This window comes from Lissotriton helveticus, chromosome 7, assembly GCF_964261635.1.
Source record: "Lissotriton helveticus chromosome 7, aLisHel1.1, whole genome shotgun sequence".
Classification (NCBI taxonomy): domain Eukaryota; kingdom Metazoa; phylum Chordata; class Amphibia; order Caudata; family Salamandridae; genus Lissotriton; species Lissotriton helveticus.
In genome coordinates, this window is record NC_136068.1 from 1,821,908,859 (window position 1) to 1,821,933,132 (window position 24,274).

The 24,274-nt window shown below is 50.5% G+C and overlaps 1 protein-coding gene across 2 annotated transcripts in view; it reads right to left on the reverse strand.

Moving 5' to 3' along the window:
* XRCC1 (X-ray repair cross complementing 1) overlaps positions 1 to 24,274 on the reverse strand; it is a 282,052-nt gene that overhangs the window by 217,325 nt on the left and 40,453 nt on the right. For both annotated transcript variants that reach the window (XM_078655577.1, XM_078655578.1), the window contains exons 2-6: positions 22,597 to 22,689; positions 17,496 to 17,603; positions 14,324 to 14,482; positions 5,133 to 5,213; positions 4,766 to 4,877 (exon numbers count right to left, since the gene is read on the reverse strand). In XM_078655577.1, the coding sequence (XP_078511703.1) occupies positions 4,766 to 4,877; positions 5,133 to 5,213; positions 14,324 to 14,482; positions 17,496 to 17,603; positions 22,597 to 22,689 (553 nt within the window). The remainder of the gene's footprint in view (positions 1 to 4,765; positions 4,878 to 5,132; positions 5,214 to 14,323; positions 14,483 to 17,495; positions 17,604 to 22,596; positions 22,690 to 24,274) is intronic.

Here is a 24,274-nt window from a genome sequence, read left to right on the forward strand (position 1 = left end):
CACTTGCGGTGGAAAGGCATCCATGGCGTGGGATAGGAGTGCAGACTCCTTCCAGGGTCCTGTAGACGTCGACGCTGAAGTCGACGTTGTCGTGGTAGGTATTTTCGTCGACGGTAATGTACTCATCGTCGATGGTGGCTGCGACGACGGTGTCTTCATCGACGTCATTTTCGTCGACGGTAAAGTTCCCACCGTCGACGGTGTACTCGTCGTCGACGGCTTTCCCACCGTCGACGGTGTTATTTTCGTCGACTGTGTCGTCAGTGTCTTCGACGAGGGTCTCGTCGTCGACGACGATATCTTCGTCGTCGATGGAGTGACTGGGATGGTCGACGGCGTAGGTCTGCTCGCCGACGATGAAGGTGTCGTCCTCGTCGTCGAGGAGGAAGCCGACGATGCCGTCGTCGTCGACACTGTCGTCGTCGACGTCAAGACAGTTTTCTGTGCAGAATGCACCGTCGACGCTGTTGTCGTCGTCAGGACTAGCGGCTGCTTCCTGGGGACAGGCAGGTCCTTGCCAGACACAGATGGCTTGCCCTCTGAGGACTTTTTAGAAGTCTTCATAGGAGGGTTGTCTGTGGGGCTAGGGGAAGAAACCCTTGGCCTCTTCAAGGAAAATTGCGACACTCCAGACACACTCTCACCTTCGGACACCAAGTCATCGGTCTTGGTCTTGAGCCTGTTGAGCCACAACAGGAGTCGACCTTCTCGGTCCTTGAGGGTCTTGATGGAGAAGGTCCGACATATTTTGCAGTCCTTTGCCTGGTGGTGAGGGTAGAGGCAATATAAACATGTCTCATGTTTATCCTCAATATGAAGTCTTTTCTTGCTGCAGGAGGAACAAGCCCTGAAAAGACCCTTCTTCTGACTATCCGACATAACTATAGAAGACAATAAAAGTTGTTTTTTTTTAAAGAAAAAGTGAAATTCCTGAGGAGAACTCAGGTGGAGACTCCCTAGCACAACGTGCGGTAGAAAATCTGAGAGACTTGGGCTCCTGGCAGGAAGGTTCTAGAAGGAGGTAGTAGCTGATTGGCTGTTGTACTTTATTTGGTCCTTTTTACAAAAGGACCCAGATAGGCCACCAAGGTGGGACCCTTGGGGCCTGCTCTGTTTGGTCCTTCCTGCAAAAGGACGTGGATAAGCTACTAAGGTGAGACCTTTGGGCCTATTCTTTTCTATGTATGTCTCTAGGACATTACTTTTTTATATACCGGAGGCTCCCGTCTCGACGACGGGGAATGATTCAGGCATGTGAATCTATGAAAGACACCCAAATACTGGATAATTCGAGGTACCGCAACCAGCCCTGCCTCCGATGATCTAAGGCGTCTTGCAGGAAGGTACCAACGAAAATACTGCTGAAGAAAGGACGGCCCTAGGCCTCACTAGGCCTTAAATACCGTGCAGAGAGCTTTAAAAGAGATCCGCTGTCCCACCGGGAGCCAGTGAAGTTTTACCAGTTCCTGAGTGACAGAGGCGTACTTAGGGATGCCCGTAATCAAACGAGCTGCAGCATTTTGCAGAACCTGCAATTTATTCAGGGCGCTCTGTTGCGCACTCAAAAACAAGCTGTTGCAGTAATCAAGGCGCGATAATACCAGCGTGGTGACAACTGTTTTCTTGCAGCTTTCTGGAAGGAAGGGGAGAATTTTACGGATTGTCTTGATAAGGAAAAAGATGGAGGAGGACAATGCGTTGACCTGAGGACCGAAGGAAAGCTGGTCGGCCATCAGTACCCCTAGGTTCGTAACCTTAGATACAGGTAAAGGGGCATTGCCCATGCCTTCAGGCCACCAATTTGGACTCCAGAAATTAGCGTTTGAACCAACCACTATAACTTCCGTTTTTGCCGAGTTCAATCTCAGGCAGTTTCCGGCCATCCAGTTCCCTACTGCCAACATGCAATCCTGAAATTTGTTTGCAACTCCATCCTCTTTGCCCGGTAGCAGTGACACTACTATCTGGGTGTCATCGGCATAAGAGGTAAGTTCAAAGCCAAAAGCTCGAATTGCTGGAGCTGGTGAGGTGACGTATATATTGAACAGAGTGGGGCTCAGGGACGAACCCTGGGGCGTCCCACAAGGTAAAACGAAAGGTCTAGAATCGTATTCCCCGAGTGCCACACTCTGAACTCTGTTGGTAAGGAAAGCTTCCAAGAGGTTCAGCGCTTTCCCTTGTACCCCACTAGCCCTTAAACGGTCCAACAATATTACATGGTGGACCGTATCGAAGGCCGCGGAAAGGTCCAAAAGGACCAGGGCTGCCCTCCCCCCAGCATCGACCACTGCTCTGATCTCCTCAGTGGCTTTAATTAATGCTGATTCAGTGCTGTGACTGGCTCTGAACCAGTGTTGCGATGGATCTAACGCCTGAGTGGCCGTTAAGAACACACTGAGTTGAGCATTCATCACTTTTTCTATGGCTTTAGCTGGGAGGGGGAGTCTCGCTATAGGGCGATAATTGTTGGGATCCCTAGTATCCAGATTTGGGTTTTTTAGTAGAGGCAAAATGGATGCTCGTTTCCAGCAGGACGGGAAGTCTCCGGTCGCAAACATGTTATTAAACCAGGCCGTCAACGAAGTAGCAATCGGGGTTGAAGCCAACTTAATAACAGTAACTGGGCAGGGGTCTGACGGTGCGCCTGATTTTATCACTTGAAGCAGTCCCTTTATATCCTCAACCTTCACTGGGGTAAAGCACTCCAATTTTACCCCCAGGGGATCTTCAGTAGTGTTTTCTGCTCTAGTGAGCGGGCGCTTCGACATATCCAGGCCGGAAAAGGCCTTGAAAATGGTCTCTACTTTGTTAGAGAAGAACTTTGCCAGCTCCTCACATAGCTCGAGGCTCGGGGGCGTAGCTGCGGGTTTGGGGGAGGCCAAACAGGAAACCGTTTTCAACAGTTCTTAGCCGAATTTTTAGCTAGGTTAATACGGTTGGTGAAAAAGCCTTGTTTCGCCGCTGTCACCATTTTTTTTATAAACTAGCAGACTGTCTTTGAAGGGCCTTTTATCAGTGTCCTTATAGTCTTTGCGCCATATCCTTTCCAGTCTCTTGCAACCTAATTTCTGCATTCTGAGTTCTTCCGAGAACCAGGGAGCTGAAGGCTGTGAGCTGGTGGGGAGGCGAAGTTTGGGAGGAGCAAGGGTGACACAGGCCTTTTCAAACCATTTTGTGTAGGCCAAAGCAGCTGCCTCCGCCTCCACCTCCAGTGGGAGTGCCTCTGCGGATGCGGACAGGAGATCCTCCAATAGTAACCCATCTATCTTGTTCCAGGCCCTAAAGACCTTGGCAGGTTTAGGTGATCGATCCGACCTCAGTGGCCTCAGAACCGTGATGGTAAACAATACAGCCGCATGGTGTGACCACGTAACCGGTATTATATTTGTGAATTCTAGGGCTGAGTAGTTAGAAAAGATACTATCCAAGGTGTGGCCCGCCTTGTGGGAGGATCCCTTCACCAATTGCTTTAAATCAGCTCCTTCCATCAAATTAATTAGTGCTCTAGAATCAGCATCGGTAGGGTTTTCTAAATGATAATTAAAAAGCACCATAAAGGCCTTGGTGCACAAGCCCTCCTCCAAAATATTTCCCACTGAGCTAAGAAAAGTATTTTTCGGACCCGGAGGTCTATATACTAGACATCCTCTAAAAGAGTGGTGATTAAAAAGAGTAAAGTTGCAAACAATCATTCAGTCATTCAATCCACACATTATCTAATAATTAAACTATCTTCCAAACCCATGGAACTGCATTTAAAGGAACACAGGCAAAAAGTCTTTCAAAATAATATCTAGAGGAAGTCTGCTTGATGCTACAGAAGACATGTTAGAGGTTAAAGGAATCCTGCTTGAACACCTTCAACATTCTACATGAATGGAACTGGATCCCCTAGAGATTACACAGCGTAAATTTGACTCAGAACATCTATTGGTGGAGATGTGGGCAACATTACAGTGGCACTGTAAGCATTGTGCTGCTTTACAGCTCTTTACATACATTTGAAAAATATGACTTCCTGATTTCCAGGTCAAGCGAACTGAAGTTGATCGCATCAACCTCGCTGGCAACACTCATTGTGCGCCCCCACTCAATCGACGATCAATAACTGTAGTTTCGATAGATAATCGAATTGCCACCCGCATTATACAATCACTGTCATGACCTCTAGTTCACTTGCTCATCAAATCCCTGTCCGCACAGCTTGCCAGCATGCTTTCAGTTGTGATACTCATCCCCTCCCCCAAACACACACTTTGACTTGGTACCATCTCTATGTCGGATATTAACAGTGGCCCTACATGGGACTCCCTCAGGAACTGTGCAAACAAGGAGGTTTCGGTTTTTAAAGCTGGGACAGAGTTGAAGGATAGTCCAGGGCTGTTATGACTTGTGTTTGTTTGCTTTAGAATGTTCCTTGCTTCATCATCCCTCTGTTACCTTAGTATTGTCAATGTAATATAGCTGCATAATAATGAATTTGTGCTTCACGCTAGCAGTTTTTAATGTTAAGATGTTTTTAACACGTGAGGGTTGTTTGACAGTGGATATGATATACTCGATCAATAAAATAATTACTCAAAAAAAGGAGAGGAAAGAAAAAGAAGGAGGACGAAAGAGGAGAAAGTAAGGGATGCAGTAAGAGGAACAGAAGAAGGACGAAGTAAGGCAAAAAGAACAGCGACAAGCAGGGGCATGAGAGCAGAGAAAGAGGAGTGATGCAAACAGGACGAACAGAGCAATCACAACAGACTCATGGCCTCACGTTTTGGGGGAGTAGTGCTAGGCTTGGTGGCCCGGTTGAAGAAGAGGGCGCCGGGCTGGAGGGAGCTGCTCTCCTCTTCTTTCACCTTGAACTGGCCCAACTTAGTGACCTTCTGCAGAAAAACAAGAGAGATCAGCAGAGGCTGCAGCACAGAGATTGGATCCCCTCCAGGGAACAAGACAGTGAGAAAAGGGGGCATGCTTCTTCAAACAGCCAAAAGGATCTTCAAGCTCATCTTCGAGCCAGCTACCTTAGCATATCACTGGTCATGAAGGGTTTATCGGGCACAGCACGGGTGATCAAATACAGCCAAACCCATCAGGAGAGTGGCAAAGAGCATGTAAACATACAGGAGGTTTATGCCTACCACAGAGGGAGTGGCCGACTGCATTTCATCTGGGTCTGGAGGGGAATGGATCCGAATGAAGCAGAGGCCATAAGCCAGGCTCTGAAAGACAAGGTGGAAAAATGCCAAGAGGTCAGATGTTGTACATTCACAGCATGGGAAGTTCAATGTGAATAAAAGAACAGATGTGAGCCATTCCCCGCCAATCCTGCCTACAGACTCATTTCAAGCCCTGGTCCGTCTGCACTAGCCAGGGACTCCCAGCCTCACACTGCTGCAGCCTCTGCCTTATGACAGCCCAAAATCTAAAACAGCAGTGGCATAGCCAATAGGTCTCGCCTTTGGAACCTTATAAGTATTTAGTTATGCAGTACAATCTGGTTGGTGCAACAACATCAAGTGTTGCATGGCTAAACACATATAAGGTCCCAAAGACGAGATCTAGTGGCTATGCCAATGCTGGTTTACGATTGGAGAGAGCTTCTGAATTTCCCAGAATCCTAGGATGTCCAGCCAACTAACCTGTTACGCAGCTCCTAAGTCAGCCGCTCTGGCTGTTGATAGGGGTATCGGTAACACCTCACTTTGTTTTTTCTGTTATGCAGATTTCACGATTAGGCAGAAAGGCCAAGAGCAGCAGGGTAAAAGGAGAGAAAACTAAGGCTTGTTAATGAGCAGATCAGAGCAGCGCCATGGTACCTGGCTTCCCGATCTCTGGGCTCAGCCCATGGAGGGGGTGGAGGCTAAAGTCCTCTCAGCCCAGCGGGTGTTGCGCGCCTGCCTCAGAACCATAACATACCCACAAGTGACGCACACCACTTTAGATAAATAATTACCGTTGAGCAGCACTGTGAACGACAACTCAACCCTGTTGTGCTAATCCTCCAACTAGCATGCAACCATGAGCATAGTACACATCACGGAATAATACACCAAGCATCCTGATCAACTCTAAACTGCTCCATCAGGTCGCATGGACTCTGGTTCATGGAAAATCCCAGACACAAGCTCTATACAAGTTCTGGTGCCATAACATAGTAAACGTAGTCGAAATGTACAATAATCTACATTCCAAATCAACATTTCTAAAACCTTTAATGTATTTATAACTGCGCAGCCTTGCGGTTATATGAAATCCGAATTCATGAAGGACAACTCTTCCAGGTTGAAAGAATGCTCTAAAAATCTCAGTGACCGCAACATAATCTCCTACGCCGACAACACGCAACTGATCCTCTCCCTCACCAAGGACCCCCTCACCGCCAAAAGCCAACCTCCACCAGGGAATGAAGGCCATCGTCGACTGGATGGAGGATCGCCGCCATAAGCTGAACACAGACAAGACGGAGATCCTCCTCCTCGGGCCCAACCCCTCAGCTTGGGACGAATCCTGGTGGCCCGCATCGCTGGGGACACCCCCAACACCTACCAACCACGCACGCAACCTGGGAGTCATCCGCGACTGAACACTCACCATGACCAAACAAGTCAATGCTGTCTCCTCCACCTGCTTCAACACCCTCCGTATGCTCCGCAAGATCTACAGATGGATCCCGACAGACACAAGGATAACAGTCACCCAGGCCCTAGTCAGCAGCAGATTAGACTACGGAAACGCCCTCTACGCCGGAGCCACGACCAAGCTCATCAACAGACTGCAAAGAATCCAGATTGCCTCAGCATGCCTGATCCTCGACGTCCCGCGCCGCGACTACATCACCCACCACCCGAGGAACCAGCACTGGCTCCCCGTCGACAAAAGAATCTCCTTCAAGCTCCTGATCCACTCAAACAAGGCACTCCACAAGACAGGCCCAGCCTATCTCATCAGTCGACTCTCCTTCTACATACCCAACAGGAATCTCCGCTCCGCGACCTCTCCCTGGCCACCGTCCCACACATCTGTAGAACCACAGCCGGAGGCAGATCCTTCTCCCACCGCGCCGCTAAGACCTGGAACACCCTCGACAAACCGAAGACCTTCTAACCTTCAGGAGACGACTCAAGACCTGGCTGTTCGACCAGTAGCAACAGCATCCCCCTCCCGCACCACCCTCAGCGCTTTGAAACCCTTGCGGTTAAGTAGTGCGCTCTACGAATTATTTCATGGATTGTTTCATAAAGCCTGCACTTTAGACAGATGCGTGCTCGGCACTCTGTTCCTGCCAGTTTTCGGTTTTCTGCTGCAGTTCTTTCGTACTCATTGTGCAATGTACATCTCAATATCACTGTAATATTTTTTGTTGTTTAATTGATGGATGTACAGGCCTTGTGAAAGCAGCCTGTAGTTTATTATCTGCTTGTGCCTCACCAGCAGCGCAAATCATATCTGACATATGCAAGCAGGCTATGTATTGTTCAGTGCACTTGAACCTAAATCCTGTCACTAACATGTTGATGCTTTCAACAAGTGAAAGCACCGACCTTGTAATGTAGTAGGGCTCTCTTCTGGGCACTTTGAAGAATTTTTTTTATTCTCAACTGGCGAAAAATACTCAATTACGTTTACCTCGAAGCCTGTTCCATCGTACAATAGGTATCAGGAAACGTATTTGTGCTGGAGCAGGGGCGACACCTAGCGGCAGACTGCAGGACTATTTCCACTCCAACTAGTAAACAGATGGCACACTACACACAATTAAAACAAGTGCGAGCAGAGGGGACGAAAACTGCAGTTAGGCTCTGCTGCTGCGGGACTACACGGAAGTTACCACACAATCAAGAGCCAACGGAAAGCAAAATAACAGCAATGTCACAGGTAAACCAATCGCAAGCGGAAAAATACATTAAACTGAGTTTAAGGCAACAAACTTCAGGTCTGGCTGAGCAAAACATAACTAGAGCAAAAACGACTACAGCGCACCCTTCCTTACCGAGACATTCTATAAAGAAATTGGGGGGAAATCTTATTTGTGCAGAGGTGAAATCTGTTGCGAGTGACTTTGGGGTTAAACATGGTCAGACAAGCACGGTCTTAAAGGTGTGTAGGAAAATGTGCACAACTGAAGATGAAGGGCACAGAGTTAAGTCTTCAACAGAAGGAATAAGAACGGTCAGGCTACAGTTATAGTAAGAGCACCAGGACACCGATGACCCACCACTCTTACTGCAGATAAAAAAGGCCAAGCAAATCACAAGCCCATTAAGAGCACATACCTGCGCCCATGGAACACTTAGAAACCACAGCTCCAAGCGACAGACGGAACGAACCACGATTCTCACTGCAGCTTTCAATGGATGCACAGACATGACAACAGCAACGACTGCTCGCCACTGAGAGCCACAACACGTGGCTTCCAAAGAACCGAGATGAGCACTCCATGATTGGGATAAAACAACAATGCACAGACTTCGTGCAACAGTCAAGAGACCATCGATCCTGACCATGGATACAACTACTACTCCACAGCTCAACTTGAAAGGGTCACAGGGCAATCATGGCCCAGCTCCAGGCATGCAACAAGAGCAGCATTCATGTGCCTTAGCTGGTAATCCGATCAGAACTCCACCGAGGCACCAAGAAAGAACACGTGGCATTCACCAGACCTCTATGTGCACAGCGTTTCGAAGAGAACTGTAGGGAAATCACACCTGTCACAGCAGCAATTACTGCACAGGCAAAGACCACTGCTCTTCCTCACATACCATAGCAATGCTTTGCACCAGTGCTGCTCCGCACCCAGTGTCTGCTCTTCGTCACACACCAAAGCCCTATACGAACTTGGACCGGATTGTCTCAACACGCGCCTTTCCTTTTACACCCCCACCCGCCAGCTGCGTTCGTCCAACCCCAGCTGCGTTCGTCCAACCAAGCCCTCACCGCTGTTCCGCGCATCCACAAAGCCACCATGGGGGGGGGAGATCCTTCTCCTACTTAGCGGCCAAAACCTGGAATTCCCTTCCCATCCACCTCTGCCTTACTCAAAACCACCTAGCCTTCAGAAAACAGCTTAAAACGTGGATATTCGATAAGTAAACCTCCCCCCCTTCCTCAAGCGCCTTGAGACCCTCTGGGTATGTAGTGCGCTATATAAATTCTGACTTGACTTGACCTTAGCAAGGCTTTACACCGGTGCTGCTCCGCACCCAGTGTCTGCTCTTCGTCACATACCCTAGCAATGCTTTGCACCGGTGCTGCTCTGCACCCAGTGTCTGCTCTTCGTCACATACCCTAGAAATGCTTTGCACCGGTGCTGCTCTGCACCCAGTGCCTGCAGTTCGCCACATACCATAGCAATGCTTTGCACCAGTGCTGCTCCGCACCCAGTGTCTGCTCTTCGTCACATACCCTAGAAATGCTTTGCACCGGTGCTGCTCTGCACCCAGTGTCTGCTCTTCGCCACATACCATAGCAATGCTTTGCACCGGTGCTGCTCTGCACCCAGTGTCTGCTCTTCGTCACATACCATAGCAATGCTTTGCACTGGTGCTGCTCCGCAACCAGTGTCTGCTCTTCGTCACATACCCTAGCAATGCTTTGCACCGGTGCTGCTCCGCACCCAGTGTCTGCTCTTCGTCACATACCCTAGCAATGCTTTTCACCGGTGCTGCTCTGCACCCAGTGTCTGCTCTTCGTCACATACCCTAGAAATGCTTTGCACCGGTGCTGCTCTGCACCCAGTGTCTGCTCTTCGTCACATACCCTAGAAATGCTTTGCACCGGTGCTGCTCTGCACCCAGTGTCTGCTCTTCGCCACATACCATAGCAATGCTTTGCACCGGTGCTGCTCTGCACCCAGTGTCTGCTCTTCGTCACATACCATAGCAATGCTTTGCACTGGTGCTGCTCCGCAACCAGTGTCTGCTCTTCGTCACATACCCTAGCAATGCTTTGCACCGGTGCTGCTCCGCACCCAGTGTCTGCTCTTCGTCACATACCCTAGCAATGCTTTACACCGGTGCTGCTCTGCACCCAGTGTCTGCTCTTCGTCACATACCCTAGAAATGCTTTGCACCGGTGCTGCTCTGCACCCAGTGTCTGCTCTTCGTCACATACCCTAGCAATGCTTTGCACCGGTGCTGCTCTGCACCCAGTGTCTGCTCTTCGCCACATACCTTAGCAATGCTCTGCAACGGTGCTGCTCTGCACCCAGTGTCTGCTCTTCGCCACATACCATAGCAATGCTTTGCACCGGTGCTGCTCCGCACCCAGTGTCTGCTCTTCGTCACATACCCTAGCAATGCTTTACACCGGTGCTGCTCTGCACCCAGTGTCTGCTCTTCGCCACATACCATAGCAATGCTTTGCACCGGTGCTGCTCTGCACCCAGTGTCTGCTCTTCGTCACATACCATAGCAATGCTTTGCACTGGTGCTGCTCCGCAACCAGTGTCTGCTCTTCGTCACATACCCTAGCAATGCTTTGCACCGGTGCTGCTCCGCACCCAGTGTCTGCTCTTCGTCACATACCCTAGCAATGCTTTACACCGGTGCTGCTCTGCACCCAGTGTCTGCTCTTCGTCACATACCCTAGAAATGCTTTGCACCGGTGCTGCTCTGCACCCAGTGTCTGCTCTTCGTCACATACCCTAGCAATGCTTTGCACCGGTGCTGCTCTGCACCCAGTGTCTGCTCTTCGCCACATACCTTAGCAATGCTCTGCAACGGTGCTGCTCTGCACCCAGTGTCTGCTCTTCGCCACATACCATAGCAATGCTTTGCACCGGTGCTGCTCCGCACCCAGTGTCTGCTCTTCGTCACATACCCTAGCAATGCTTTGCACCGGTGCTGCTCTGCACCCAGTGCCTGCAGTTCGCCACATACCATAGCAATGCTTTACACCGGTGCTGCTCCGCACCCAGTGTCTGCTCTTCATCACATACCTTAGCTATGCTTTGCACCGGTGCTGCTCCGCACCCAGTGTCTGCTCTTCATCACATACCTTAGCAATGCTTTGCACCTGTGCTGCTCCGCAACCAGTGTCTGCTCTTCATCACATACCATAGCAATGCTTTGCACCAGTGCTGCTCCGCACCCAGTGTCTGCTCTTCGTCACACACCAAAGCCCTATACGAACTTGGACCGGATTGTCTCAACACTCGCCTTTCCTTTTACACCCCCACCCGCCAGCTGCGTTCGTCCAACCCCAGCTGCGTTCGTCCAACCAAGCCCTCACCGCTGTTCCGCGCATCCACAAAGCCACCATGGGGGGGGGAGATCCTTCTCCTACTTAGCGGCCAAAACCTGGAATTCCCTTCCCATCCACCTCCGCCTTACTCAAAACCACCTAGCCTTCAGAAAACAGCTTAAAACGTGGATATTCGATAAGTAAACCTCCCCCCCTTCCTCAAGCGCCTCGAGACCCTCTGGGTATGTAGTGCGCTATATAAATTCTGACTTGACTTGACCTTAGCAAGGCTTTACACCGGTGCTGCTCCGCACCCAGTGTCTGCTCTTCGTCACATACCCTAGCAATGCTTTGCACCGGTGCTGCTCTGCACCCAGTGTCTGCTCTTCGTCACATACCCTAGAAATGCTTTGCACCGGTGCTGCTCTGCACCCAGTGCCTGCAGTTCGCCACATACCATAGCAATGCTTTGCACCAGTGCTGCTCCGCACCCAGTGTCTGCTCTTCGTCACATACCCTAGAAATGCTTTGCACCGGTGCTGCTCTGCACCCAGTGTCTGCTCTTCGCCACATACCATAGCAATGCTTTGCACCGGTGCTGCTCTGCACCCAGTGTCTGCTCTTCGTCACATACCATAGCAATGCTTTGCACTGGTGCTGCTCCGCAACCAGTGTCTGCTCTTCGTCACATACCCTAGCAATGCTTTGCACCGGTGCTGCTCCGCACCCAGTGTCTGCTCTTCGTCACATACCCTAGCAATGCTTTTCACCGGTGCTGCTCTGCACCCAGTGTCTGCTCTTCGTCACATACCCTAGCAATGCTTTTCACCGGTGCTGCTCTGCACCCAGTGTCTGCTCTTCGTCACATACCCTAGAAATGCTTTGCACCGGTGCTGCTCTGCACCCAGTGTCTGCTCTTCATCACATACCCTAGCAATGCTTTGCACCGGTGCTGCTCCGCCCCCAGCGTCTGCTCTTCATCACATACCTTAGCAATGCTTTACACCGGTGCTGCTCCGCACCCAGTGTCTGCTCTTCGCCACATACCATAGCAATGCTTTGCACCGGTGCTGCTCCGCACCCAGTGTCTGCTCTTCGTCACATACCCTAGCAATGCTTTGCACCGGTGCTGCTCTGCACCCAGTGCCTGCAGTTCGCCACATACCATAGCAATGCTTTACACCGGTGCTGCTCCGCACCCAGTGTCTGCTCTTCATCACATACCTTAGCTATGCTTTGCACCGGTGCTGCTCCGCACCCAGTGTCTGCTCTTCATCACATACCTTAGCAATGCTTTGCACCTGTGCTGCTCCGCCCCCAGCGTCTGCTCTTCATCACATACCTTAGCAATGCTTTGCACCTGTGCTGCTCCGCAACCAGTGTCTGCTCTTCATCACATACCATAGCAATGCTTTGCACCAGTGCTGCTCCGCACCCAGTGTCTGCTCTTCATCACACACCTTAGCAATGCTTTGCACCTGTGCTGCTCCGCACCCAGTGTCTGCTCTTCATCACACACCTTAGCAATGCTTTGCACCGGTGCTGCTCCGCACCCAGTGTCTGCTCTTCGTCACACACCAAAGCCCTATACGAACTTGGACCGGATTGTCTCAACACTCGCCTTTCCTTTTACACCCCCACCCGCCAGCTGCGTTCGTCCAACCCCAGCTGCGTTCGTCCAACCAAGCCCTCACCGCTGTTCGGCGCATCCACAAAGCCACCATGGGGGGGGGGAGATCCTTCTCCTACTTAGCGGCCAAAACCTGGAATTCCCTTCCCATCCACCTCCGCCTTACTCAAAACCACCTAGCCTTCAGAAAACAGCTTAAAACGTGGATATTCGATAAGTAAACCTCCCCCCCCTTCCTCAAGCGCCTCGAGACCCTCTGGGTATGTAGTGCGCTATGTAAATTCTGACTTGACTTGACCTTAGCAAGGCTTTACACCGGTGCTGCTCTGCACCCAGTGTCTGCTCTTCGTCACATACCCTAGAAATGCTTTGCACCGGTGCTGCTCTGCTCCCAGTGTCTGCTCTTCGTCACATACCCTAGCAATGCTTTGCACCGGTGCTGCTCTGCACCCAGTGCCTGCTCTTCGCCACATACCATAGCAATGCTTTGCACCGGTGCTGCTCTGCACCCAGTGTCTGCTCTTCGCCACATACCATAGCAATGCTTTGCACCGGTGCTGCTCTGCACCCAGTGTCTGCTCTTCGTCACATACCCTAGCAATGCTTTTCACCGGTGCTGCTCTGCACCCAGTGTCTGCTCTTCGTCACATACCCTAGCAATGCTTTGCACCGGTGCTGCTCCGCCCCCAGCGTCTGCTCTTCGTCACATACCCTAGAAATGCTTTGCACCGGTGCTGCTCTGCTCCCAGTGTCTGCTCTTCGTCACATACCCTAGCAATGCTTTGCACCGGTGCTGCTCTGCTCCCAGTGTCTGCTCTTCGTCACATACCCTAGCAATGCTTTGCACCGGTGCTGCTCTGCACCCAGTGCCTGCAGTTCGCCACATACCATAGCAATGCTTTGCACTGGTGCTGCTCCGCAACCAGTGTCTGCTCTTCATCACATACCTTAGCAATGCTCTGCAACGGTGCTGCTCCGCACCGTGTCTGCTCTTCATCACATACCTTAGCAATGCTTTGCACTGGTGCTGCTCCGCACCCAGTGTCTGCTCTTTGTCACATACCTTAGCAATGCTTTGCACCAGTGCTGCTCCGCAACCAGTCTCCAGGCTTCGTCACATACCTTAGAAATGCTTTGCACTGGTGCTGCTCCGCACCGTGTCTGCTCTTCATCACATACTATAGAAATGCTTTGCACCATTGCTGCTCCGCACCCAGCGGCTGCTCTTCGCCACACACCTTAGCAATGCTTTGCACCGGTGCTGCTCTTCGCCACACACCTTAGCAATGCTCTGCACCGGTGCTGCTCCGCACCCAGCGGCTGCTCTTCGCCACACACCTTAGCAATGCTTTGCACTGGTGCTGCTCCGCACCCAGTGTCTGCTCTTCATCACATACCTTAGAAATGCTTTGCACCAGTGCTGCTCTGCACCCGGTGCCTGCTCTTCATCACATACCTTAACAATGCTTTGCACCAGTGCTGCATTACACCCAGTTTCTGCTCTACGTCACATACCTTGTTGTAAGGCTGTGTGCATACAATCTTCACCCGGTCCCATTTTTTTTCAGCTGTTCCTTTCACAAGTTTGTCCGGCCCAAACATGCGCACGCGATTCAGATTGCTCCCGTTCTTGCTCTCCGATGGGGACATGAAGGATGAAGTGACCAGTATCACCTTGGACGAAGAAGAAGGATGCATTATTTACAGTGATACCCTAAGTATGTGCGCGCCCCAGTCAATAGCAGTACAGGGCTGCTGTTCCCTCGACTAAGCACTAAAATTAAGTTAAATAGCAGGACATTATCTATGGGTAATGAGATTTAAAGAAATTAAGTCACTAGGTTGTCCCGCACCTCCTAACTACACCTTCATTCTTAAAGACATTTTGCAGCAAAAGTGTACAAATGTGATAGTCTCTTCAAAATTTAACAAGCATTGAAAATGCAATATGTCTCACCTTTGATTAAGTTAAAGCCATTTTCTTTGCTATACAACACCAGTAGCAAAGCAAATGGCTTTAACGTAGTCAAAGGCGAGATCTATTGCATTTTCAATGTTGGTTATGAACCCAGGGGGCAATCAATAGTCCAGCTCTGACCAGCGCTCTCAGATTACCCCACAAAGTGTGCCCCCTGCCACTCGTTTATCCCCCCCCCCAGATCTGGGGACTCTGAACCACTCTCCCCTCCTCCACGGCAGTACTCTCCCCTGTGGGTCACTCCGGGGTGACAGTGTGACATGATGGAGCAGGCCCCAGGCCCACACCTCAGCACATCCTGTCTGTGTACTGCATGAATTTGGGCGAGGGGGCTTCAAAAGCACACAAAGTTGATAAACTTCAAAAACCATCGAGGGTCTGCAGGGGGCCTGGAGAAGAAATCTCAATCAACACAAAAGAGAAAGGTAAGGTTCATTAGACATGGGTCGACAGAAAAGTTCCATCTTGCTCTCTCGGTCTTTATCTTCTCTGATTAGGTATTCAGTTATCTTTCTCCCTCTCCCTATTTCCCCTCACAACCTCCCTCTCTGTCCATCAAGACTTGTCTCTCTTTTTTCCACTCTCGAGCGCTTATTTATTCCCCACCTTTACCACCTGCTCTCTCTCCATCCACCCCCTTTCGCCATATTATCCCTTTCTTTAAACTTGCGTTCTCCCCTTTTTTGTGCTCTCTTTTCTCCCTTCACTCTCTCTTTCGGCACTCCTATTTTCCTCGCTTTTTTTCTCCCCACTCTTTTGCCTGTCTCCCTCATCTCTTTCCCGCCCTCAGTCGTTCTCTCTCTCGTGCTTTTGGTTAGCACCTGCTGCACGCGACGTAGCACGACCCGTTGGAGGGATACAATTGCCTTCTGGGTATTTTGTCACTTTTTAGTGAGTGGATTTGATGAGTGCCGATATAAGGCTTGGCAGTAGCACGCTAGCTGTGCTTTCAATGATGCACTTGACAGATCCCCATGTTTTGATTTTAGCTCATCTCACGTTCTTGCCATCAAACACAAAGCATCTTGTGTCGCGAGAGAGGTAGCGTGTGCCCCGGTGCAAGCAACATACTTTTGGGGTAGTAAAATATAACAGTTATCAGGGCTCAATGGGTCCATCGGGACTTAGGGCCCCGGTGCACTGCACCTGCTGCACCGATCGTAGCTGCACCCCTGCGAAGGAGAAGACAGTCACATACTAACATTCTGTGACCAAAAAGAGGAAATTACAGTGTTGGTTTAGACCAAGATGAGAGTATGACAAGCAAATTATGTTACATCATAAATGACGTTTGAGCAGAGTGGCAAACCTTAACATCACTGGCACGAGTGAGGGAGACAAGAATAGATGAACTGGGATGAAAGAAGAAAGTAGGGGGTGAAGGTGGGTGGAAGGAACTGAGGGGAGGAAGGAAAGAATAATACAACTAATTAAATAAATAAACACAACTAATTAAATAAATAAACAAGCGTGGCCGAAGCGGACCGCGCTTGTGCAACTAATTAAATAAATAAAGAAGCGTGGCCGAAGCGGACCGAGCTTGTGCAATTAAGTAAATTACCCTCCTACATCACGGGAACAAAGATGGCGTCGGACTGTCCACATGGGCCGTCCAAAAAGTGGACAAGGAGGTAACCAAGAAGCTAGATTTCCAATCACACACCACTGTTTACCATAAACGATGACGCACGCCAATGGGAAACAGGGGCGGGGCTTGAAGTCACTTCGGAATCTGTATCGATTCCAAAAGGCTCTCGCATGGTGAGAGCAACCCATGTGCGCTGTAACGCCAGGCGAGACCTAAAAAGTGTATTTCGTTAACATGCGGAACTGTTCACCTTAGTACAACAGATATCAGTACATTGAGAAGTATTGTTTTTGAAGATGGTTTTTAAAAATGAATATAGAAACATTCATTCTTGTCTGCACCATAATACCAATGCCAATAGTGAATTAAAAGTCATGTCAGGTTTTATGTACTCTGTGGGTGAACCGAGTTCCTATTATACATGAACTATATTATTGTTTTTGTTTTGTACAGCGCACATCCTGAAATGATGTATTTCAAGGTCAAAATAATTGTCTAGGTTCACACAATTTGGTTTAGTATGGAAGGTGGGATTAATTTCCAGCTTTGTGGTTTCACATTGTGCAATTCAACCACAAGATTTTTATGTTTCATTTCCCCTACATCTGCCTTACTGTCAACTGCCATTACCCAAGCTCTCCCCCCACACAACCACCACCCCGCTGGCATCAATGAAGCCCTCAGTCATATTAGACACTTTATGGCACAAGCAGCATGCACTTGCAGTTCCTTCAGGGTCACATGTACAGGCTCTACACAGATGTGCACCTCCAGACAGAGGACTACTACAACTTCTGCTAACCTTACTTTTGGACAAAAGGTAAACTGCGTGATGTTTTTCGGCTCCAGAGAGCGAACCTGCATGAGGCTGGGCTTACTTGAACAAGCCTGCCTGCCACACTGGTCGATTGTGCTCCAGTCTGGGCCCTGCCACTGGTTTTATGTAGCACCAACTGATTTCCTAGAACCTTTGGTAGGTTTTGATGCAGAAGTCTGAGTAACTACAGAGTCGTGCAAACTATCACCTACTACATATTTGTGCTTCCTTGTCCTTCCAAGTTCAGTTTCCCAGCAGCTGCTGGCGCAGCCACCTGTTTATTCAGCGTTGGCACAGAACCTACCTCATAGTCCTGCTCGCTGGCGGATGTGGAGTGGCCAACCAGCACCTCGACGAAAGCGGAGCCTTCATTTCCGATGTCCAGGCTGTGGATCTGCTCCTCCTTTTCGAGCTGCAAGGATACGAGAGAGTTAGGAAAGTACAGGCTCAACTTGGAGTCCTTGGGACGAATACTACAAAGCATGCCCTAAAGAAGCATAGCACATGGTAGGAATTTTCAAATGTCTGAAACAAGGATCACAGTGTCACACACCACCCCAGTTGCATCATGTTCGGTCCCCTGCTCCTCCAGCACTTGGTCATCCGAAGAGTCCCCGAAGCACCCCATCCTTACCCTGAAAGCAGCCCTCCTACTTAAGGAGAGGTCTTGTCAAACCTTTTATGTGCGAACTGCATCACAACTGTTTTCCACAAGTGCACTTTAATTCTGACAGCATTGGCTATGGTCCATCTCACAACTAATGCTGAATCTCCACAGGTAGATCACTCCTGGTTTTTGGACCCAACTATTCCTCTACTGGGAAGCTAACAGGGCTGCTGAAGGTGCAGCTCACCTCTCGCCTACACCTTTCCAAGACATTCCAGTCCCAAGAGAAACACAAACTGCAATGTTAATGCAGCTTTCTATTCCAATTCCGCATTACAAAGATCTCAAGCTCTGTTCTTTCACTGCACCTCTACTCCAACATTGCAGGGACTCAGGCTGCTGCACCTCTTTTCCAACATTGCAGGGACTCAGGCTGCTGCACATTTACTCCAACATTACAGGGACTCGGGCTGCTGCGCCTCTACTCCATCATGAAAGGGACTCCGGCTGCTCCGCCTCTACTCCAACATTACAGGGACTCAGGCTGCTGCGCCTCTACTCCATCATTACAGGGACTCAGGCTGCTGGACCTCTACTCCAACATTACAGGGACTCAGGCTGCTGCGCCTCTACTCCAACATTGCAGGGACTCAGGCTGCTGCGCCTCTACTCCAACATTGCAGGGACTCAGGCAGCTGGACCTCTACTCCAACATTGCAGGGACTCAGGCTGCTGGGCCTCTACTCCAACATTGCAGGGACTCAGGCTGCTGCGCCTCTACTCCAGCATTGCAGGGACTTAGGCTGCTGCGCCTCTACTCCAGCATTGCAGGGACCCAGGCTGCTGCGCCTCTACTCCATCATGACAGGGACTCAGGCTGCTGGACCTCTACTCCAACATTGCAGGGACTCAGGCTGCTGTGCCTCTACTCCAGCATTGCAGGGACTCAGGCTGCTGCGCCTCTACTCCATCATGACAGGGACTCAGGCTGCTGGACCTCTACTCCAACATTGCAGGGACTCAGGCTGCTGCGCCTCTACTCCAACATTACAGGGTCTCAGGCGGCTGGACCTCTACTCCATCATTGCAGGGACTCAGGCTGCTGCGCCTCTACTCCAGCATTGCAGGGACTCAGGCTGCTGCGCCTCTACTCCAACATTGCAGGGACTCAGGCAGCTGGACCTCTACTCCAACATTGCAGGGACTCAGGCAGCTGGACCTCTACTCCAACATTGCAGGGACTCAGGCTGCTGCGCCTCTACTCCAGCATTGCAGGGACTTAGGCTGCTGCGCCTCTACTCCAGCATTGCAGGGACTCGGGCTGCTGCGCCTCTACTCCAACATTGCAGGGACTCAGGCAGCTGGACCTCTACTCCAACATTGCAGGGACTCAGGCAGCTGGACCTCTACTCCAACATTGCAGGGACTCAGGCTGCTGCGCCTCTACACCAACATTACAGGGACTCAGGCAGCTGGACCTCTACTCCAACATTGCAGGGTCTCAGGCGGCTGGACCTCTACTCCATCATTGCAGGGACTCAGGCTGCTGCGCCTCTACTCCAGCATTACAGGGACTCAGGCTGCTGCGCCTCTACTCCAACATTACAGGGATTCAGGCTGCTATGCCTCTACTCCATCATGACAGGGACTCAGGCTGCTGGACCTCTAATCCAACATTGCAGGGACTCAGGCTGCTGCGCCTCTACTCCATCATGACAGGGACTCAGGCTGCTGGACCTCTACTGCATTATTACAGGGACTCAGGCTGCGGGACCTCTACTCCATCATTACAGGGACTCCGGCTGCTGCGCCTCTACTCCAACATTGCAGGGACTTAGGTTGCTGCGCCTCTACTCCAGCATTGCAGGGACTCAGGCTGCTGCGCCTCTACTCCAACATTACAGGGTCTCAGGCGGCTGGACCTCTACTCCATCATTGCAGGGACTCAGGCTGCTGCGCCTCTACTCCAGCATTGCAGGGACTCAGGCTGCTGCGCCTCTACTCCAACATTGCAGGGACTCAGGCTGCTGCGCCTCTACTCCAACATTACAGGGTCTCAGGCGGCTGGACCTCTACTCCATCATTACAGGGACTCAGGCTGCTGCGCCTCTACTCCAGCATTGCAGGGACTCAGGCTGCTGCGCCTCTACTCCAACATTGCAGGGACTCAGGCTGCTGCGCCTCTACTCCAACATTGCAGGGACTCAGGCAGCTGGACCTCTACTCCAACATTGCAGGGACTCAGGCTGCTGCGCCTCTACTCCAACATTGCAGGGACTCAGGCTGCTGCGCCTCTACTCCAGCATTGCATGGACTTAGGCTGCTGCGCCTCTACTCCAGCATTGCAGGGACTCAGGCTGCTGCGCCTCTACTCCATCATGGCAGGGACTCAGGCTGCTGGACCTCTACTCCAACATTGCAGGGACTCAGGCTGCTGCGCCTCTACTCCAACATTGCAGGGACTCAGGCTGCTGCGCCTCTACTCCAACATTGCAGGGACTCAGGCTGCTGCGCCTCTACTCCAACATTGCAGGGACTCAGGCTGCTGCGCCTCTACTCCATCATGAAAGGGACTCAGGCTGCTGCGCCTCTACTCCAACATTACAGGGATTCAGGCTGCTATGCCTCTACTCCATCATGACAGGGACTCAGGCTGCTGGACCTCTAATCCAACATTACATGGACTCAGGCTGCTGGACCTCTACTCCAACATTGCAGGGACTCTGGCTGCTGGACCTCTACTCCATCATGACAGGGACTCAGGCTGTTGCGCATCTACTCCATCATGACAGGGACTCAGGCTGCTGGACCTCTACTCCAACATTACAGGGACTCAGGCTGCTGCGCCTCTACTCCAACATTACAGGGACTCAGGCTTCTGCGCCTCTACTCCAACATTGCAGGGACTCAGGCTGCTATGCCTCTACTCCATCATGACAGGGACTCAGGCTGCTGGACCTCTACTCCATCATGACAGGGACTCAGGCTGCTGGACCTCTACTCCAACATTGCAGGGACTCAGGCTGCTGCCCCTCTACTCCAACATTGCAGGGACTCAGGCTGCTGCGCCTCTACTCCAACATTGCAGGGACTCAGGCAGCTGGACCTCTACTCCAACATTGCAGGGACTCAGGCTGCTGCGCCTCTACTCCATCATGACAGGGACTCCGGCTGCTGAGTCTCTACTCCAACATGACAGGGACTCAGGCTGCTGGACCTCTACTCTATTATTACAGGGACTCCGGCTGCTGCACCTCTACTCCATCATTACAGTTACTCAGGCTGCTGGATCTCTACACGATCATTACAGGGACTTGGGCTGCTGGACCTCTACTCCAACATAACAGGGACTCCGGCTGCTGCGCCTCTACTCCATCATTACAGTTACTCAGGCTGCTGGATCTCTACACCATCATTACAGGGACTTGGGCTGCTGGACCTCTACTCCAACATTACAGGGACTCAGGCTGCTGGACCTCTACTGCATTATTAGAGGGACTCAGGCTGCGGGACCTCTACTCCATCATTACAGGGACTCCGGCTGCTGCACCTCTACTCCAACATAACAGGGACTCCGGCTGCTGCGCCTCGACTTCATAATGACAGGGACTCAGGCTGCTGTGCCTCTACTCCATCATGACAGGGACTCAGGCTGCTGGACCTCTACTGCATTATTACAGGGACTCAGGCTGCGGGACCTCTACTCCATCATTACAGGGACTCCGGCTGCTGCACCTCTACTCCATTATTACAGGGCCTCCGGCTGCTGCACCTCTACTCCATTATTACAGGGACTCAGGCTGCTGCCCCTCTACTCCAACATTACAGGGACTCATGCTGCTGGACCTATACTCCATCATGAAAGGGACTCAGGCTGCTGCCCCTCTACTCCAATATTACAGGGAGTCAGGCTGCGGCACCTCTACTCCATCATTACAGGGACTCAGGCTACTGCGTCTATACTCCATCATGACAGGGACTCAGGCTGCTGCGCCTCTACTCCAACATTGCAGGGACTCAGGCTGCTGCCCCTCTACTCCAATATTACAGGGAGTGAGGCTGCGGCACCTCTACTCCATCATTACAGGGACTCAGGCTACTGCGCCTCTACTCCATCATGAAAGGGACTCAGGCTGCTGCGCCTCTACTCCAACATTGCAGGGACTCAGGCTGCTGCACCTCTACTCCAATATTACAGGGACTCAGGCTGCTGGACCTCTACTCCATCATTACAGGGACTCAGGCTGATGCGCATCTACTTCATAATGACAGGGACTCAGGCTGCTGCGCCTCTACTCCAACATTGCAGGGACTCAGGCTGCTGCGCCTCTACTCCATCATGACAGGGACTCAGGCTGCTGCGCCTCTACTCCATCATGGCAGGGACTCCGGCTGCTGCGCCTCTACTCCATGATGACATGGACTCAAGATGCTGGACCTCTACACCATCATGACAGGGACTCTGTTTTATGGTGCCCACCTATACCTAATCTCAAACTTGGCACTTCTCGTAAAGCCTGTTATAGGATACCTACATGAAAACCGTTTCCTCTGCTCTGACAAAAGAACTCGGCCCTCGAAGCACCTCAGCCTGGATAATCACACAAACTGAAGAACCCACAAAGTACCTTCCTAGGTACATTGTTACCAATCTTGAACAAAAACATCAGGCTGCCAACGCCCCTTCACTCTGGATATCAATAAATTAAGTGGGGATGCTGCTGTGAAGCCAGGACAACTTGAGACGCCCTCCAGAGTTCCAGATCCTCAGCATTGCCCACTTCATTGTGAGCCTCACCTGCAGAATCACAGACACCTGCTTCTCTCCAGCCTTGCTTGCCTTCCATTTTCGATAAGTGTCTGCCTTCAACAAGTTTTCTGCTTTGTGAGTCTGGGGGAAAAATAGATTTAATAAACACCACAAATTACATTTTGCTACTTTTGATAACATAAGAACTATAAATGTAGGTGCAGTTCACACAAACAATGAAGTGTCTATATTGCAATCAAATTTGTAAAAGAGGTGAAAATAAAGGAGTTGAAGGGTAATATGTTGAGTGCAAAGAACCGAGCGGTCTTCGGGGACACCGCTCTTTAAACCCAATGACTCTGCATTCACTTACTGGCTCATGACCCTGATGCTTTCTCTCATGATCAAAATGATGCACTCACGTTTCACCTTCGTGCAATTTCAGCAGGTGATTACCGAGCTTAAACCATCACTAGAAGTCTGATTTTAGTGGCAACCCCATGCATTCCAGTGTGTTCAGTATTACTACAAGTTTCGACCAATAACCAGAATACTAATGGTGAAGTTACCTCCCAATGGCCTAGCTTGAGTAGTCACTGGTCCTCAGTAGATCTGGTCACCAAACTCTCTAGAGAGGAGTCCCCTGGAACTCATGCTCTGGAGGCTGGAACTACGAATGGACTGCCTAGAGGAGTCACAGGCGCTCAGTAAATCAGGTCACCAAACTCACTCAAGAGGAGTGCCTCCATGAACTCATGATCTGGAGTGGGTTGGAATTGCCTATGGCCTAGCTTGAGGAGTCACAGGTGCTCAGTAATCACTTGTCCTTAGTAGATCTGGTCACCAAACTCGCTCGAGAGGAGTCCCCCTGGAACGCAAGCACTGGAGTCTGGAACTATCAATGGCCTAGCTTGAGTAGTCACTGGTCCTCAGTAGATCTTGTCACTAAACTCACTAGAGAAGAGTCCCCCTGGAACTCATGCTCTGGAGTTGGCTGGAACTTAGAAGAGCATAGAGTGAACATTTCTCCATGCTATTGTGTTTGCAAGCAATATTAAGCATAATTAATTCCAGCAAAGCTGCAGTGTCATTTCCTTGAAAAAGGATTGGTTTCGTGAAAACAAAACAAGGACAACAAATGACAAAGCCCATTTGTCTGCCTAACTAACACAGTCTCAACAGCTGCAGTGACAAAATGCAACTGAAACGGATAAATCTCCTTTTCTACTAAATCTCAGGCTCTCACAGTAAAAGTAGACACCCTAAATGTTAATATCCATCACAACTTGTCCCATGTAAAGTATCCACAAGATTCATTGTTTTATGTGAAAAAGGCTTCCTAACTGCCAGGTCTCCACTGTTACCCCAACTTCCTCATTACCACTGTTACTATGTAAAACACCCTCACAAGTCATATGGAAACCATTGTTCTCCAAGACAGTATTACCCAAAAAACACCTGCAGTCGGTATGGCACATTCATTGATTTGACATGGCATCTCGCGTGCAAAAGGCATCTGGCGATGCACCACGCAATACAGAAAAGGTACATAGAATTTTACAGATTGTTTTCTTACAAAGTCTTATTTCAAACAAGGAAGTCATTTTGCATGATTGCACAGAACAGACATTTTAGGGCACAGGAACTGTGACCCATAGCTCACACATCTTTTTAAATGGAAATCTCATGCCCCTAATTGGAGAGCATTCCTTTAGGTTCGAGCTGC